The sequence below is a fragment of the Larus michahellis genome, chromosome 14 (assembly GCF_964199755.1).
Source record: "Larus michahellis chromosome 14, bLarMic1.1, whole genome shotgun sequence".
In the NCBI taxonomy this organism is placed as follows: Eukaryota; Metazoa; Chordata; class Aves; order Charadriiformes; family Laridae; genus Larus; species Larus michahellis.
This window is the reverse complement of record NC_133909.1, coordinates 7,491,802-7,510,337: the sequence shown is the minus strand read 5'-3', so window position 1 is coordinate 7,510,337 and position 18,536 is coordinate 7,491,802. Positions and strand designations below refer to the sequence as shown.

Sequence of the window (18,536 nt, the reverse complement as noted above, 5' to 3'; positions counted from 1 at the left end):
GGGAGGGCTGCGGGGATGGATGGAGGCACGGGGGGGAGGCACGGGGGCGGTGGAAGGACAGGACGTGTGTCCTCCCGCCTCGCCGCAACTTCGGGGCTGGCCGCCAGAGCCGGGGAGGGAAGCGGGGGGGGGATGGAGGCAGGCAGCCCTCCCCTGCCGAAACCTGCCCGCCTCCCCTCGCACCCGCGGCCAGTCCCCGGCGCTGGGGAGGGCAAGGGGCAAGACTTTCCCCTTCCTTCGACCCCCTTATTCTTCCCAAATAGGGAAAACCCACCGCAAAACGGCACAGTCCTTACAACCCCCGCTCCCCGCCGGGCGCTGCCCGCCCCCCCAGCCCCAGGAAGAGCTGGAGGGGTGCAAACGGCTGCGGTTGGACTCATCACCCCCGCTAAATACCTTCCAGCCCGTTGCTAACGGGACTGGTAGGGACTGGCCAGCTGCCCACCCCTGGTGCCCCCCAGACGGCAGAGGGCAGCCCCAAGGTCCCCATCGGTCATGGGGAGTTGGGGAGGGGGGTGACAGAGAGCAAAGCCCCCGCAGGCAGCAGCATCCTCCAGCTGTCGCCAGGGCCAGTATTAAAGCATCAGCTGATCCTGCAGCACTGGTTTAGAGCAAGCCAGACTGGGGGGGCGAGAGGGGGGACACCCAGCAAAGGAAAGGGGGGAGACACCCAGGGGCCCCTTGCCACCGGCTGGGTGCCTAGTCTGCCCCAAAACCAGCCCGTGCTCTGCAGGCAGCCAGGCTGCGGGCAAAGGGACCACAGCTCCCGGCGGGGGCCGCAGCCCAATTCAGGCTCTGCCATGGGGGCAGCTGCTCCACAATCTCCTCCAAAACCCCGGCTCAGAGCTACCAAAATGCCGAGCATCGCCCTGAGAGCATCTGCTGGTGCAGGGAGCCAGCAGCACCCGTGGCCAGGCACTGCCCTCCTGCCTTCCCCAGGTGCAGATGCCCAGCTCGGGGGCACAGCCATCCGAAAGAAAGTCATTTAGGGCTGTCGGGTGGCTGCCACCCAACCTGGCACTGCAGCCACCTGCAGCAGCATCCCTGTAGCTGCTGGGGCCTGGAAAGGCCGTTTCCAGAAAGGTTTTGACCTGCCTAAAAACCTGCTCCCTGTGGTCAGCCGTGAGCTGCCGGACCTCCCCATACCGTCCCTGTCCCCGAGGCAGCCCAGCCACCCACTGCCCGGGTGCTGTGGCTGCCCTCGGGGCACCTCGGGATTGCAAGAGGTGCCAAAAAACAGAGGAAAGGGAAAAATGCATTTTGGGCTTCATTTTAACAGCTGTAAAAGCAGCTCGTACTCTCTCTCTCTGCAGGAGACCTCAGGAGGCTTGGACGATGGGGGACATGGGACCTTGCCCCGCTCTTTCAGCTACCTGCTGTCCGCGTTCAGCTCCCCCAGCCTCAGGCCGCCCCGGCTGCCCACTGCTGCCTGATTCTGGCAGCACTGCCTCTCCCTTGCCCAAGCAGAGGAGATTTAAGGGTTAGCAACAGGTCCTCCATGCCGCAAATCCTTTTCCCAGGACAACAAAAGGGTGGCTCTTGGGTTTAACTGTTGAAAGTGGCAGCGGCTGCATTTAACCCCTTCTGTCACCTTCATGGTCGGGTGTGACCGGGCCTGGGGGGACCGCTTTCAGGGGACCTGGTCCCCTGGGGCTGGGACAGAAAACCTGAGCCGCTCCTGTGCCCTCCGGGAGGTCAGGACCCTCATTTACCCCCCCTGAGACCGGCTGCTTCCTGGGCTGGATCCCTCAGACAGTCTTGGCTGCCACCTATTTCAGCCCCAGTGATGTTTCATGGGGAAAATGTTTCCCAGCAGAGCTGACAGCATGCAGCAGGGACAAGGGGGAGCTACAGCAACACTCCCGCCCCCCACCTTGGGGCAATACCTGGCTCCCCTATCGCACCCATGACTCTCCAGCATCTCCGTCCCATGGTATGTTTAACCCCTATCACAGCCCAAACCCCACACATGGGGCAGACAGACAAAGCCAGGTCTGGCACACAGCTGGGCACAGCTGGAGGATGTCTGCAGTGGGGACAAGCAGCAGAGGGCAGGGACTGGTGGTAACACACATGCCAGGCCCTTCCCAGCCATGTCTACTCTCCCTTGGGAGCCAAACCCAGCTACAGCCCTGGCCGACGGCTCGCAGTTCAGGTGCAGAGCGAGTGGCTGCGCTGAGAGCTTGGCGCCAGGTTTCCAGTTTTCCTGGCAAAGTCCTTCAGCGTCTTCAATAAAAACCCACAACATTTTTCTGGGGGGAAATGTAGCGATTCCCCAAATTCAACCCACTGCTGGGTCTGGGCCACCACGCCATGATGCAGCTTATGGGAGCTGGTCTGGAATCATCAAAACGCCTTATCCGTGCATTTAAACAACAAAAGTCCTTCTTACATTCAAAAAGCGTGCTTTGATGGCTACAAATGTCTGGGTTGAAACAGAAGAACCAACAGCACCCCAGGATGAAGGCCACAACCCCAGGAGGTGCGGCTGGGCTTTTCCTCCTGGTTGGAAACCTCTGACTTCCCCGGCCCCTCGGTGCCACCCTCTCTGGGGATGCTGTGACCTCTTTGCTCAGCTTTCTGGGCTGGGTGGGGATAACACGGGCACGAAACTGCCTTTGCCCTCCTTCATCCTCCTCCTTCACACCGCTGGGGTGGTATCCCGGCATGGGACCCTCGGTGTCCCAGCAGGTCCCTCACCCACAGCTCAACCTGGACAAGAGAGAGCACAACTGGCTTCTCCATCACCCTGTTACCTTTCCCCGGCGTCTTTTCTTGCAGCAGGCTCTGAAAGCATGTTGATAAACACAAGGTGCCATGCTCCAACTACTCCCGGTGTGCAGCCTCCTCCTGCAGGGAAGATCCCTCTGATGGCCAGCTGGGAGTGCGAGGGGGACGCGGAGGACCACGTCAGGGGGGCCGATGTTAGTGCAGCTTTACACTAAGCCATCCAAGCCAGCACCGGTGTTGGAGAAGTGCCTTGGGCTCCACGCAGGCTCCTTGCACCCCTTCGCAACCCCACTGGCATCTCGCATCCCAAGACCTGTGGTAAAGCACGGCACAGGGCGTCCTACCCCAGCCCCATCTGTTCCAGCCCCCCAAGCCCTGCAGAGTCAATTGGAGCCCATCAACTCCCAGAATAAACCTGTACCTAAGTCCCTACTCACAGCATCCCCCCCCTCAAGGCACACTCACAGCCTCGAGCCAGTGTCTTTAATATCTCTGGTTCTGCGGGGCGAGCCTCTGCCATCAGCCTCCTCTTTGTAGGAGAAGCCTGACCAGAAATTTTTAACCTGAGTGCATCCTAAACCAGGGCTTTGGGCAGGCGAGGACCTGGGTCTGTGCACTGCCAACACAAAGCCAGCGCTGGCCCCAGAAGGGCAGGGTGGCAGCTGGGCGACAGGGGTGCCTGCATCCCGCTAACGGCATCCGACATTGGACAGGGCGAAAACAGCACTGTACCCCCAGATCTCTGCCAGCGCTGGGTCTTGCAGGTGACATTTGTGACATAGACCAGAGATTTAGCCCTGGACCTGCACCCACCCTGGACCCGCATCCATCCCAGACTTGCCTGTTGACTGCCAACCCCACTTCCCCAGAAGTCTAGCCAAAAAATAAGAAGGTCTGAGCCCAGCCACTCCTACACCTGGGCACCCACCTCACCCAAGCAAACATGGGTGACGGTCACCTCTCTCCGGCAGCTCTGCCTGCCCGTGGAGGCTCCCAAGGCCACCCCCACCAGGCACCATCCCCACCTCCCCTGTCTGCTCCATCCCATAGGGTATTCAGGGCTTCGGTGCTTAAATAACCACACGGAGCTTGCCAGTATCGTGGCTCCCAGCAGTGACAAAAGCAACTGAGGTAGAAAGCAGAGCACGGAGAAAGGTGGGAGAGAGGCCATGGGGAGGGTGCTGGGCACAGTGCACGCACGGCACAGATCCGGCACAGCTCCGCTCCGCTGCCACCATGTCCCACCCTCACGGTAATTAAGGGAGCTAAAATAAACAGAGATGGCTTCATCCCTGCAGGGATAATTCCTCCTCCCGGGGTGGCATGTGCCTGCCGGGCTGCCCCGGAGGTTGGGGATGAGGCAGCCAAAGGCAGCAGGTTGGAAATGGAAATTTCCCAGGAAGGGAGGAAATCGCTTCCTCCTGGGGCATAACCAGCCCTCGCCCTCCAACAACTTTATTTGCTGCTGTCGTATCCCTAAATAGCTCCTCAAAGCAGCTGCTGGGAGTTTACATCTCCTTCACCTCTGCTCCCCTCCCAGCCTCGGGAAAGGGGCTTCTGCAGCCCCGATTTCCAAAGCAATTCGCCCCAAGCAAAGGGAAAACCCCCGGCCCCACGCAGCCATCCTGCAGCCGCTGCGGGGCCCCCGTGACACCACTGCCCACCCCGGCACAGCCTCCCACCACGGGCAAGACTTCGGGGAGCACAGAGCCCCGTGAAGGCTGGGTCTCTAAGGCTGGGAGTGGAAACCACCAGCCTCTGGTGGGTCTGGAGCCGAGGATGCACTTGGGGTCCTTTCGGAGATGTTGTGCCAGGAGGGAAGCGGTTCCCTGGGCACAGTGGGGCTGACAACCTGCTCCAGTGACCCCAGTGGTTGGTACCCCAACCCCAACCTGTTCGCCATCCCTGCCCGGGGCTGGACAGGGAGAGAAGAGCACAGGAGGTGTGAGATGTGCCTGGGAGAGCGAGTGGCGAGGGGAGGGTAGAGGCAGGGGCCGATGCTTGAGCTCAGCCAAAGCGCTGAAGTCAGCACTCTCCAGAGCCATCTGTTCCCGACGAAGCCCCGGCGCAGACGGACTCACCCCGGCTCCCAGCAGCGGATGCCGCAATTCGGTGATTCATGCGGTGAGGGGCTGGGGACGGCGTAAAGTCGGACGCCGCCTCTGCAGCCGCGCTAACTCCGAGGACGGGGATGGAAAATTATCTATTAGCCATGCTGCTGAAAAGCTTTTTCACCCGTTTTTTCTGATCGTGTGAGGGGGCTTCTAAATGGCAGCACAGCTCTTCGCTGCTGGGCCAGAGACCCGACTCCAGCTGGTTTTCCCCTTATTCCAGAGCGCAGGTAACCTCCTGCTTCACAGGCTCTAAATGCTCATTTGAAAAGGCCAAGTTCAGCAAGCAGCCTATTAGCAAAGCCAGCGAGAGGCTCTGCACTTGTCTCCCAGGTGTAATTGGAAAATGCAGCATCAACGGGAGCTTCTGGAGTGTTTTAGACCTTTTTCTTCCCTGGATTACACCAAGCTGCCCGGCAGCCCATGCACGGCAGGAGCCCTGGGGCAGAGCAGAGCTGCAGAGCTCTACAGACTGGGGAAACTGAGGAACAGCAGCGCAAAGCAGCGGCAGGAGGTTGCAAAGACCCGACCGTACAGCATTTACTCTGTGCAATCACCCCGCACCGTGATGGGATCTCTCTGCTCCGTGCCCAGCCCGGCCACCTTTGGGAGTGGCACACAAGACACCAAGGAAAGTTGCAGGAAGGGAAGGGCGCAGCCTTACCCGGCTGCTCTGGAGGCCATCCCTCACCAGATGCTGATCTCCAGCAGCTTTGTGCAGGCTCACTAAAGCTAAGCTGAGCTATAACTCATCCGAGCAGGGAAGTCCACATTAAGAGCTGGCAGCGACGACTTTCAGCTTTTCAGGCTCCCTTCCAACAGCAGACGGGTGTCACTCACGGCGTTGCCTTCCTGGCTCCTTTACCCACTGTGGAAAATGGCTTTGGAGCTGCTCCTCCGGCTGCTCGGGATAGTGGAGGGTGACAGGGTGGCTGTCCCGCTTGCCACCCCCTCAGACCACCACGGTGGGGACAATACCTGGAGTAAACACAAGGTTAATCACGCCTAAAAGCAGCAGCCGAGCGTGAAGGGGAGGTCAGAGCCCAGGCAGGCGGCTGGCGCGTTGCGGGCAGTGAGAGAGGGGTCACACACACCCCCAGCCCCGGGGTGCCAGGTCACCCCTCCAGCCCCTCTCTGCTCCCCGTTACCAGCCTCCCAGCGCCACCTAACGACACGGCAACCGGGGATAAGGACCTTCACGGGGAAGCCGGACACATCCCGGTCCCCGTAAAGAAGGATGGAGCGCACCAGCAGTGATGGGGAGGCAGTGGGACACCCGGCTTGGGGACGCAGGCAGCAGAGGAAGGGGGAGTCGGAGGTATTGAATGAGGATTTACATAATCGTAATGATCCTTCCTCTGCCCATGAGGCTCAGTCCTCCACCCCTGCCCTTCGCTGACCTTGATCATCCCATGGCTTTCCCACAGCCCAACATTAACCCCAGGGCCTTGGCCAAGTTCTGGGTTGAGCAAGGACACTGGGCTCAGTAAAGACAGGCGCTCCCCAAGCTGTTGCCACAGCCCAAACACTACCCTGAAGCATCACCGGTTTGGGAACAGCTCTTTGCCGTGCTCAGTGCAAGCACTGGGGCCTTGCCATGGCTACAAAAGCACCCAGCTCAAGGTGATGTAGAAGAAAACCCCAGGGACGAGCCAGCCCATCACCTCCCGATAGCTGCAGATTTGATGCAGCCACAACCACCCCTTCCCCGTCACATTTCTGGCTGGGCTAGCTTACAAAAACGGCTGCTCCCCGCCCTGAGCGCAACCCCCTCGCCTCCACACCCCCCTTCCCAAAGCGCTTATTCGCCTCCGAACCCAGAGCTGATGTAATCTCCCGATCAAGAATTCAGCATTAGGACTGCATCAGCCTTGAGACGTAACGAGAGCCACATCACACAAGCAGCTGTTCGACAAAAGCTTTATTGCTCGTTTGCGTACGAGTTCCCAGTATCACATTTCCTGAGTTTCTTAATGAGCTGGCAAATGAGATTTAAATAGAAAAGGAAAGGGAAAAAGAGAAAAAAGAAGAAAAAAGAAAAAGAGAGAGAAGCCACGGATCTTCCTTCCCTAAGGTTGGACCAGAGATGGGTGGGAGTACGGTGCCTGGTGGGCAAGCCCTCTGCCATGGGAGAGGGTAACGCTTGAGCGTGGACCCGAGACAAACCACTGGCTCCATTTACCTTCTGCCTCCACCACGGAGCCTAATTGACTTGTAACACACAGCCACCAGCAACTGCCATTGTCACCATTTACACAGGTCCCCCCCCGCGGGGGGACAGGGACAGCGTGGGTGGCAGGACAGCCAGGGGAAGGGGCCACGCTCACGCGGCCCCTGCGCCCCGGATAAAGAGGAGATTATGGCTCACAGCTTGTAATCTGGTTTAAAACCTGACACCGTCACCACAGTCAATTTGGGCTAAAAGAAGCATTTAATAAGCTTCAAAAGACACAGGCCAAAAAAACCCCAAACCCCCAGTGAACGCAGGGAAAGGGCTCAAGGCATTGATTGCACCAGTCAGCGCTCGCAGGTACCACGGAACACAGGATCCCTCGTGATCCTGAACAAGGCAGTTACACGCTTTTACCCCAATCCACCCCGCCAGTTAGAACCCAGGCTCTGCCGGGGTTTAATCGTGGGAGGCAGAAAGCACAGCAATGCCCTTGTCTGTTTGTTTAGAGCTCACAACACGCGGAGAGCGGCCGGTCCCTCCCTGCTCGAGAGGAGCTGCCTTGCCTTGGGACACGGCCCGGGAGACACGGCGCTCGGCTGGCTGCTCCGGGATTAAGGCAGTCACAGACAAAGAAGCCAGACTCAAGCAGCGGGTCCAATTTGGCTTTCCTGGAAGAGTTTATTTAAAAAACAATTATTATTAAAAGAAGCCTGCTCGGGCACGAATGACAAGGCAATGAAGCCATTTGGCTTGAGGCTTAAAGGGAAGGCAGCAAGTCACAAGGAAGCTTCTCTCTGCGACTTGCCGTGGGCGAAAGTGTCTGGCCAGGACTCCTGCGACATGCACATCTTCCCTCACCTGTACCGGCCAATTTGTTCATGCTCGAAGGACCCAAATCACAAGAATCACCCCCAGGAGTGGCAGCCGACTGCGGAGACGTGGGGCCAGCCAGCAGCCTCAGATGGTTTGAGACATTCACCTTGGGAACCCAGAGTTTATCATTACTAGAGAGGCTCAAGTGTCACATGCCTCTCCAGAGTGGCCACCAGCCCCGGGCACAAGCCCTGTGCTCGCAGGCCCTGCCTGTAACCTTCTGGCGTCGCCCCAGGACAGTACCAGGCGGACCAGCGCCACATTCCCATCGCTGCTGCTTTAGTGACCGATCAGCCGCAGCATCTCCTGAGGATCCACTATCTTCTCTCGGGGTTTGCCAGCAGCTTTGCCTCTTGCCACTTCAGCAGCATCTATCTTCTCCCAGTCCGAGAAGGAAATGGGACGGACCCCTGGGGTGACAGCGAGAGACAGGAGAGAGGACTTAACCAAGTAAAAACAAGTTCAGCCTCACCTCCCCGTTAGCAGGGACCTGACGTGCCAGCAAACCCTGCCCTTTTCCGACACGGCGTCAGACTTCAGCTTCACAAAGGAATAATAATTTCTAACACCGCGAGGAGAGGGATGGCAGGTTCCAGTCGACTCTGATCAGTCAGACCTTTGCAAACTGTAACAGCAGCGAGCCCGGCATCACCTTGGGGGACAAAACACTTCCAGTTCACTGTTAAGCCTCAGACAGTTAAGAGGCAAAACACACACACTTTAATGGAATGCCTTTAAACACAGCAACACCAAATTACTCTCCTGGGCATTTTAATCTTTCCCCCAATTTGCCCAGAAGGATTGCTAGGAAAAACCACTCAAGAGCAATAGCTCACTGCCTAGGCAGCTGACAGGGACATTTTACCCAAGGTCCGTGCTGCTTTTAATGGCCTTTCCCAGAACCCAGTCATTAAGTTTAGCAATGACGGCAAGTTTGAGGGAATTCAAGTCCTCCTCTCCCCGGGCTTCGGAGCAATGAAAACAGCAGCACAATGCGTTTCCATGGTTCAGACTCTGCTCCCAGAAGTGGCCAGCAGGACTCGCTGCCCCAGGATACCCAGATCCAGGAGGAGTTTGGCTGCATCACACCTGCACCCCAGCTGCTACAGCAGCTCACACACACCCCCACCACTGACCTCGGCTGCGCAGGATGCTCTCCACGGCCCCAAAGCCTTCTCTGGAGGTGGACACGTCCAGCGCGCCCACCTGGAGATCCTCCAGCACAGACTGGGCAGTGTCAAAGCTGTCATTCATGGTGGTGATGATCACGCCCGTGGGTCCTCTCTTCACCCACCCGCTGCAGTACAGACCTGCACAGGCACACAGCAGCCAGGCTTGGTCCAGCACGTGGCCATGGACCCTCCTGGCTCAAGTCCTTGCCCTGTCCCTGAGTGTCACATCAAGTTGCGGGCAGTGGAAGAACCCACCCCTGCAGTGGGAACAGAGTGCGACCCTTCTATGGTGCTGTCACAGGAATTTGTGTACCTGCAGATCGGCACTAAGCGGCCATATGGGCTGTATCGCTTCAGTAATAGACTCCAAGGACCAGTAAAACCACCGTAAGCTTCAGCGCTGATTGCTGCAAAACCAGACACCCCTAATGCGAGCTGGGGACAGGCCAGGTCTTAATGTCTGACAGGGAGCTCGTTTATTCAGTTTCCACTCTCTGACAAGGCGTGCGACTGCCTTGTATCAGCGCCCTTGGTGACCAGAGCTTCCCATTCCAATGTCCCCAACCCACCAGCTGCGCTTGACACACATCCCACAGACATCCCTGTGGATACAGACCTGGAACACCCTCCACTCTGCCCGAGCTGTTGGGGATAATGCCGCGCTGGGTGTCAAAGGGTACTGCCGGGTCCAGTGGCAGGCTCCGGTAGCCAATGCTGCTGAGCACCAGCCCGCACTCCAGCTCCTCCACATCTCCAGTTGCGACGGCTTTGGCGGAGTCACCCGAACCCTGAGAGAGGGAGGAAGAGGCTGCTGACCACCAGACAGTCACCAGATGCAAAGCAGCAGCCTCCTCTGGTCCCCTTTGGCATCCTTGATCCCTGGGTATTCCCTAAAGGCCTTTCTGCAGCAGCACGGCAAGAGCTCCCTTTAGACGGGGAAAGGCTCTTGTCAGCGCCACCACCTTCCCTGAGAGCCTGCCAGTGGCTGCTCCAACCAGCCAGGGAACACAAAGCTGTCTTTGGAGAGATTCCCAAGGGCTGCAGGGCATCCTGCTCCATCCCTGCAGCCCTGCTAGGGCCATACCACCAGCCCCCACAAGCCCGTACCTCCAGGCGGGTCAGGGCCATGCGGATGCCCCTTGCCCGCCTCCCGTCAGCGGTGGGCAGCACCTCCTGGGGGCTGCGCTGGAACTTCAGCCCCCATTCCCGGGGGGCTGCTGCCTGTGCCTCCAGCGTCTTCTCCCCAGGCTTCTCCAGGGCTGTTTTGATCATCAGCTCAGTCAGTCGCTTCCTGGGCCTGGGGGCATCTAGGAAGAAAGAGGGAGCTTTAGGGCAGCAACCGCAGCAAAAGCCCCCCAGGACACAGCACAGAGCCGAGAACGCATCAAGGCAGTTTCAGCGGTATGTGAGTGTCCATTTGGAGTTTGTCACGCCAATGGGAGTCCAACGCCATTGAGATGACAAACTGCAAGTCAAAGTGACCAGGAGAGCTCCTGAGGCTTGAGGCCAGTGGGACACACAAATCAAAGCCTGCGATTTTGCTGTCTTGCGGGTGCTCGGAGGCAGCAGCCTGTGGAGAAGAGCAAGTCTCTGGACACCCTTGAACTCAGTGTTTTCTTTTTAGCTCTGCAGGAAGCTCTTAAACCAACAGCCTTGGGATCGCTCCTGCAAGGTTCCCCCAGCCCTCCTGAACCTCCTGCCCTCATCACTCAGAGCGTAAGCATCACTCCCAAGCAGCAAACTGGCTGCACAAACAGAGACACAGTCTGTTCCCTTGTCTTTGTGGCCTCCTAGCACTCTGAGGACAAGCCACACCATCGTCACCTGGCTTTCACACGCCATGCATTAAGGACGGGGCAAGAGCTTCTCTAATGCGCATTCTGAGCATCTCCAGATCACTCCTGGATGTTCGCCTGTCAAGGTGAGTCCCCGTCCGGAGCAGCACGGCACAATTCCCTCACCTTTAACCGCATTTTCGAGGCCCGTGAAGTCAGCAGGATTCAGGACAGGCCTGGCACCAGGCAGGTTTATCATCTCCCGCAGCTCCTGGGAATTGCAGGCAGGAAGATGTTACCTCCAGCACAGAGAGGTAATCCAATGGCCCCGGGCCCCCTTCCCCAGCAGTCCAGGCTAGGAGCCAGCAAACGGGTATAGAAAGGAGGGCACCCGAGTTTCCCATCCATCCCTAGACCATCTCTGTCCACCAGGGATGCGCAGCCCCGGGAAACACAGCTGCCCTCCAGCACCCCCAGCCTCACCTTGATTGTGAAAGCAACTTGGAGAGGTCCCCTCCTCCCAACCAGCCAGACGCGCTTCACCTTGCTGCAGGCAAGAGCTGCCAGGGAGCCGTCAGTGATGTCTGTCTTCTGCAAGACAGAGACAGGAGAGTGGGACGAGGGCAGATCTGGAGGGAGCTGAGGGGAAGGCACAGCCTCTGAAGGTGAAACATCAGCAGAAAAGCAGGCTGTGCAGGCAGAGAGCCTGGGCGGGGATGGAAAACAAGTCATCTCCCTTTGCACAGAGCTATTTGCACAGCTGGTCCCTCATCACTGAATGTACTTTCCGAGGCCATAACGCACTAGAGGTAACGAGCCAGCACCCCGTGAGATTGTCTCAGGGGATCCACCCCAGCAGGTTAACCTTGGGGCTAACGGAGCAAAGCTGTCCAGTGATCTCGCTTTTGGGGTGCCTGGAGGGTGATCTCGCTGTTGGGTGACTTCCCTGCTCAGGATATACAGGCATTTGGGTGAAACCCACTGCAAACCACAGCTCAAATCACTTCCTCCCCACCCCAGGCAGCTACAAGCGCTGCCAGGGCTCAACTGACTGTTGGCATCTCACAGCAACGCCACGCTCAGTTTCAATCATGTGCACGTATCTAGATCACAAGGAGATCTTTTCCAGAGAAGACACGATGGGAGGGACACCAGGTAACCAGGATAAAACATTCCAGACCAATATTCGTAACAGAAAACCGCCTGCATATGCTGGCACTCATTCCCAGTGCCCTGTCCTTCACAGCACTGCTTCCCAGCTGGCTTTAGCCACTGGCTGGCAGTGCCTCCAAGTTGGTTGGGTTTTTTTTTAAATTTAATTTAGATATTAATACAGGAAGTTGTTGCACAGCTGTAACAAACATCATGGCAATTCTCCAGGAGGGAGAGCCTTTGCTGCCAACATCTGGGACAGCAGCTGTACGGAGCAGCTGGTGCTCACCAGCTCCCAGCTGTCTACAGGGGGGCACGGCAGTGGGAGGAGAGGTCCCCCAGCTTGTACCAGCCACCAGTACGCCCAGTTCTCCCAGCAGGAACCAAGCTGCCACCCTCAGCTGCAGTAGAAAAAAAACATAAAATCCCAACAGGAGAAGCTTCTAGTTTGGTGGTGAAAAAGGGTGAGCATTTCCTCCTTTGCTTCTCAGGAAAGGAAGGGATGAAGCTCAACTGCCAATATTTTGGGTACCAGCACAGCAATCCAGAGGGCTCTGCAGTGTTACTCAAGGCACATCTGCAGCTGCGGATCACTCCCCACGGACTGTGAATCCATAGGGTGCACCCAAGAGGCAACAGCCTTCCCTGGGGAAAGATTCCAAAGACAGAAGCGTCTGAGGTTTTGCTGAGATGGGCAGGAGCCAGCACCCACCCAGCAGGGAGCGAATTTGGGCCCCAGGCTGCCTTCGCAGCATGGAGCACCCCCATGACTCACCCTAAGGAGACTCAGTGGGGACAGGAGGATCCGGGCGATATCCAGTGCCACATTGCCATGACCCAGAATCAGCGCTGTCTCGCAGCTCAGGTCAGGCTTCAGCTGCAGGGAAAGAAAGACCTGCCCGTTAGCAAATCCACCTGACCTCCATGATGTTCACCCCCTCGGACCTGCTCCTACAACCCGAATTCACTTCCACCCCTCCTTTCCCCCAAAAGAGGTGATGCAGACGGGGAAACTTCACACCAGCCTCCACCCCAAGCAGACACAGCAACACAGCCGCTTCCAGGCACCCCAGCCGATCCCTCTCCCCTTCTTCCTGCGATGACATCTCTGGGGGAAGGAGCTGTTTTGTCCAAAAAACCTTTTCAGGCCAAAGCAGAGCACCACTCCCCCCAGGTTCCCATCTGGCCCGTCCAAAACGTGCTGCCAACCTACAGAGCCGGCTAATCCGCTCTCCCTGATGTGCAAATTGTTCACATTTCTACCATCTAAGAAGGATTTAATGTGGTGCCTGCTAATCTTTTCCAATTGCAGGCCTTTCAGGACTTAATCTGGAGCTGAATGCCTGTGTTTGGATGCAGGACGGGGAGGAAGGGCAGGGAAACACACGGCTGTACTCACATCCCGGTTCTCGGGCAGCCCGTTGTACCAGCCCACGAACTCTCGGGCCGAATAAACACCGGAGAGGTTCTCCCCTGGGATCCCCAGGACCCGGTTATCTTCAGCACCGTAACTCTGAGGAGGGAGCAGAGACGGTCAGAGGTGTCACTGCATGCAGGGTTTGAGACCAAAACACAAATCTCCCACCTGCTGCCAGGGACCCTGCATGGCTGCCAACCCTTCCCGAGGGTCGGGATACCCAACGGAGGGGTTAAACACAGCCTGAGCACAGGGGCTTCAATCCACCCCACCCCCCTGGGCTCCAGAGCCAAACTTGACCTCCCTGGGCCAAGGCAGAGCACGACAAACTGAGGAGCGAACAGGAGGGACAAATCCGTGTCAGGCTGAAGTAGGTATTGGCCATCACAGGGAAGAGGTTCCTCAAGCGCTGCCCTTTGCAGCGGGGTTTCAGAGAGCTGCATTTGATGCCATGCACTAACACAGGCTCTCTGCAAAGCTTTGGACAAGCCTCGTAGCATCTAAGCTATCTCAAGGCTGGGAAGAGTTTACCACGGTAATAAGGCACCCAGAAACGCCTCAGCCAAACCCTCTTCCCGAGATCCCAGTGGGGAATAGCTCTGTAGACCTTCCCCATGACTTCTAGGGAGCTAAGGCAGCCCTGGCTCCGGGGCACGGTACCCACCAGCACCACGGCGTGGTAAGCCTGCCGCAGCTCTGCCACCGTGATGTCCCTCCCCACGGTGACATTTCCGTAGTAGGCGCAGCGCTCCGAGCGCGCCGTCTGCGTGAAGGCGTTGATCACGTTCTGCCGAGATCAAACAAGCACCGGGGAGTTACGTCCGAGCCACAGCCGGGGCCAAGGCCCGCTGCTGACATCTCCCGGCCCCCCCAGCCTTGAGATGCTTCTCCCCCTCTCTGAGTCAGTTATTCCAAGATTCTTATCTACCAACAGCCACAGATCATTCAGGGGGAGATAAGCACAGCTGTGACTTGGCACTCTTTCCACCACCCCTTGTAGAAAGGAAGATCCATCTTTTGCACCCACCTGGGGAGGACAGGACCCTTTCAATACCTTCAGACCCTCCGAATAAACCCTGCTGTAGGGGAAAACTTCCCAAAGGTGAGGTTTCCAAGAGAGTCCCACTGAACAACCCCTTCCATCAAGCGTGCTGCCTGCCGGACCCCCTCTGCCAGCCTCTCATCTCAACCCTTCCTGAAACCCACTTCACCCAGAGAGAACACAGGGCAGGACGGTGCCCAAAGTCTTTTTTTAGTGAGCTATCGGGGCTACACAGCAAAACAACCACTTCTTCCCCTACAGCTCCGGCCGGACTCAGCCTGGTAACGGGATGTACTGCAGACACTGCCCCAAACTCACATCCGTTACATCCACTCCTCATCTCTCAGCTCAAAGGGATCCAGGCGTTTTGGTCTGACGATCTCCAGGGATTAAAGGAAACCATTGGAAGATATCGCTGTGTTTGGACCTCCTGTGTCCTACCACTCCAACCACCTCCACCCCGGCTCAGACACGGCAGACACCCCGGGTACAACTCACACCCACTGTGAGGCAAGGCAAAACGGTTGATTTCAAAGAGCTCCTTGGTTCAACTTCTCCTTGCCCCGGTGTGCACCTACAGTCCAACTCCATCACCCCTAACAGCAGATCTGTGTATTCCCAGGCACCCAGAACGAGTGCGGACTGAGCAAACAGCAACTGCAGCGAGAGGGCAAGATCCTGATGGCATAAAGTTCTCTAGTACAAAGAAACCCATCCGTGATCCTTGGTCTCGCTCGAGGCCAAGCTGACCAGCACCCACAGCAGCACTGCCCCTGCTTTTGACCCGCTGTCCAGAGCCTTAATGCCAGATGTCCCATATCACCCGGCCGCGGCCCTGCTGAGTCTCGGCACAGACAAGGAGGAGATCTGGACCTCTCCAGTGTGACAGCTCCACACCACAGTGAGCCTTGAGGCACCACGAAGGACGGCGACTGCCTCGCCTGCACCCACCACCATCACCGTGTTCAACCGCACACACGAGGCCGGGGGAAGCCAGCACCAACCTTCACCTCGGGGTGGTCGGGGGCCACCCCAAAACGGACAAGCCCAAAGGGAACAGGCAGCTTCTCATAGATGTCCACTTGGGCCCCGCCATGGTGCTGCAGGAGAAGGAAGTCACGGTTAAGGGACAGGGACCGAAAGGCCACACGAGCCCAGCAGCTCAGGAGGGACACACGTCACTCGCCTGCTGCTGGGGGAAATACGGGGCAGGAGGGAGGGATGCATCAAGTCCCTTAAGTCAGAAACAGCCTCTTCCGTGCACAGGATGATGCTGTACCTGTTACTGCCAGCTCAGATCGCAAGGTGCAGCAGAGAACATGACCCCAACCATCATCAAGCACATCTCACGGGGGGCTCCATCCTATCCCATACCTGGGGGGCTGACGGAAGAGGTGCCACGCTGGCTGGGAAGCACCCAGCGCAGCACCCTGGGTGCTGATGGAGCCCCCAGGCCATCTGCCAGCCCCTGGCAGAGATGCCCATGCCCGGAGATTCCCCTGAGCTGAGTCACCTCAGGGTCGGAGCTTTTAGACAGTCGTTTTGCTGCAAGGCTTTTGTTATCGTGTGTTTTGAGTCAGCCTCTTCCCAGAGATTAAGCAGCCCTGAAATTTGTCCCTGAGGCTTAGTAACAGCTATTTTCCAACACGTATTGGAAAACAACACAGCACAGTTTAATGACGGGGTTAAGCCGCTGCATCTCTGGTCAGTGCCAGCAGCCCAGTTCCGTGCTCGGGTCTCATTTCCCCACAGAGACCTGACCACCCAAAGCACTAATGTTTACAGACACCGGGTAAAGGATCACCCCTGTGCCTTAATTCAGCTGGGGGAGGCAGGAGAGCAGGTTCTGCACATTCCCTTTAACGTGTGGTTCATGTCATCCTGGTCGGGTGACAACAGCTCGGCGCGAGGCAGGTCTCTGCTGCTAAATTAATTCCAGCAAAATCACTTGTGCTGAACCTGGGTCTGGCCTGGATGGCCCAGGGGCAGGGCAGGGACGGGGGCAGCAGTGCCCACCCCAGGCGAAGGGGACCAAGACTCTGTGAGGCCAGAGCTGCCCCAAGCAGCCCCCCAACAAGAGAAACATGGCTGGAGCGGGGCAGGGAGCCCCCAGACCCACTCCCCAACCCTTTTTGAGCCAGGCAGCATGGAGACGCCCCCCTCTGCAGGCGTTTCCCTACCCTCATCCATCGCCAAAGCCCACCCTGGTACCTTGAGGATGTGCTGAGCTGTGTAAAAGCCCGCGGGCCCACTGCCCACCACGCAGACACGGGGAGCTGGGCCGTAGGAGGAGGAGGAGGACGACGACAGCCACCGCTTGAAACCTGGAGGTATGAAGGACACAGAGGCCGTGATGGCACCTGAGGTGCCCACTCCCAGGCCCGGCCACAGCCCTTCCCTCCAGCCCGGCACCCACCCAGAGGGGCTCGTCCCCCCGCACTGGCCATGGCGCCCAGCCGGGCGATGGAGGAGGGACGGGGTTTATGTACCCAGCCAAGGCCGGCAGCCCCCGCGCTCGGCCAAGCCCACGGCCTTGGCGCGTACAGCTGGAATGGGACGGGGACGGTGGGGCTGTCAACCGCCTCGGAGAAGGGCGCCAGAAGGCACTGCAACGGAGACCCCCCCGGCCACACACACTGGGGGGCTCCAGTCCCGGCCCGAGGGGCGGGGGGTCCCCAGCACGGTCTGAACCCCGGTCCTGCGTCCCTCAGTCCCCCAAGGCTGCAGTACGGGACTGCGAGGCACGGCTCCTGCAGCCCCGGTTCCCCCAGTCCCGGTTTCCCCCGGTTCTCCCGGTCCCAGCTCCCCCCGCAGCTCCGGTTCCCCCAGTCCCGGTTTCCTCCGCAGCCCCGGTTACCCCGGGCCCGGTTCCCCTCCGCAGCCCTTCGGGCCCGGAGCTCCGGTTCCCACGGTTTCCCACGCTTCTCCCGGTCCCAGCTCCCCCCGCAGCCCCGGTTCGCCCGGGCCCCGTTCCCCTCCACAGCCCTTCAGGCCCGGAGCCCCGGTTCCCACGCTTCTCCCGGTCCCAGCTCCCCCCGCAGCTCCTGTTCCCCCGGGGCCCAGAGCTCCGGTCCCCCCCCAGCTCTGCAGGCCCGGAGCACCGGTTCCCCCCGGACGCCCCGGTCCCGGGACACGACACGACACGACACGACACGACACGACACGACACGACACGACACGACACGACACGACACGACACGACACGACACGACACGACACGACACGACACGACACGACACGACACGACACGACACGACCCCCCCTCCCCGGTGCCGGTGTCCCCGTGACGCCGCGGGGCCCCACCCCTCACCGCGCGGGACGACACCACCCCTCCAGCACGCGCCGCCCGGTGCCATCCCGGCGGCCGCCGCCGGAGCCCCGCCCCTCCTCCCCGGCCACCAATTGAGAGGCGGGAGAGCGCCACGCTCGGCATAACCCCGCCCCCACGGCGCCGCGTAGCCCCGCCTCCACTCCTGTAGCCAATAGCGACGTGCGGTTGCGATCACGCTACCCGGAAACGCGCGGTACCATAGAGAGGTACGGCGGGAGGGAGAGGCCACTTTGCGGCCGCCCGCGCCGCCGGTCTCTATGGCAAGGCCTCCGCGTCTCCCCGCACCGGCTCCATCCCTGCGCCCGCTAATTGCCTGCGCCCCTTTATTGCCAAGAGCAATTAACTGCAGAGGTCTCCCGGGGGAAACAGAAGCTCAGACTGATTTTTACCAACCCCCTGTGCAGCCGTTTGCCCCTCGCCGGGAGAAACCTGCAGCATCCCCTCAGTAAAGGATAAAACATTAATTCCAGAGGCAGCGGATATAAATACTGCTCCTGCCCCACGCCTCCCACCGTCCCTGCTTACTTATCTCCTTAATCCCCATCACTCTGCTCATCTCAAATGCAACTACTCACACCTCCTGCACAGGAGCACCCCATCTCGCTTCATGACCCTGCACAATACACCAGGCAGGGAAATCATCCCAGGAGACGGGGAGCGCGCCCAGGAGATGTTTAAGGGTTGTACAGATGCCAGAGCATGCAGGAGAGCGCTAACGGGGCTTTTTAAAAGCAATTAAAACCAAGAGGAGTTTACCCGC

At 58.8% G+C, this 18,536-nt stretch overlaps 1 protein-coding gene across 6 annotated transcripts; it reads right to left on the bottom strand.

The window, feature by feature from the left end:
• Positions 1 to 6,747: 6,747 nt before the first annotated feature.
• Positions 6,748 to 17,830, bottom strand: FDXR (ferredoxin reductase). 6 transcript variants are annotated; one of them, XR_012589922.1, is made up of 14 exons: positions 17,756 to 17,822; positions 16,657 to 16,769; positions 15,450 to 15,545; positions 14,068 to 14,190; positions 13,386 to 13,499; positions 12,762 to 12,863; positions 11,318 to 11,425; positions 11,021 to 11,105; positions 10,167 to 10,366; positions 9,676 to 9,847; positions 9,024 to 9,197; positions 8,131 to 8,297; positions 7,873 to 7,993; positions 7,551 to 7,682 (listed from the first exon to the last, which is right to left on the bottom strand). XR_012589922.1 is itself a non-coding variant. In XM_074607715.1 (13 exons), exons 1-12 carry the CDS (start codon positions 17,799 to 17,801, stop codon positions 8,167 to 8,169), a joined length of 1,464 nt encoding a protein of 487 aa, XP_074463816.1. In that variant the 5' UTR covers positions 17,802 to 17,830; the 3' UTR covers positions 7,673 to 7,993; positions 8,131 to 8,166. The 6 variants fall into 6 exon arrangements, 3 of the variants coding, with proteins under 3 accessions (XP_074463815.1, XP_074463817.1, XP_074463816.1); XR_012589923.1 differs by adding an exon at positions 9,373 to 9,466 and having other exon boundaries at positions 6,748 to 8,297; XR_012589921.1 differs by having other exon boundaries at positions 6,748 to 7,682; positions 7,873 to 8,297.
• Between the last annotated feature and the right edge of the window lie 706 nt (positions 17,831 to 18,536).

What these genes read in the sequence shown, in the direction of transcription:
- FDXR (XM_074607714.1), bottom strand. Translation starts at nt 17,801, where the DNA reads ATGGCACCGGGCGGCGCGTGCTGGAGGGGTGGTGTCGTCCCGCGCG. An exon ending in CCCCACTGAGTCTCCTTAGG is followed by an intron (nt 11,426 to 12,761) that starts GTGAGTCATGGG and finishes TCTGTCTTGCAG; the next exon opens with AAGACAGACATCACTGACGG. An exon ending in CAGAGTGGAGGGTGTTCCAG is followed by an intron (nt 9,198 to 9,675) that starts GTCTGTATCCAC and finishes GTGCCTGTGCAG; the next exon opens with GTCTGTACTGCAGCGGGTGG.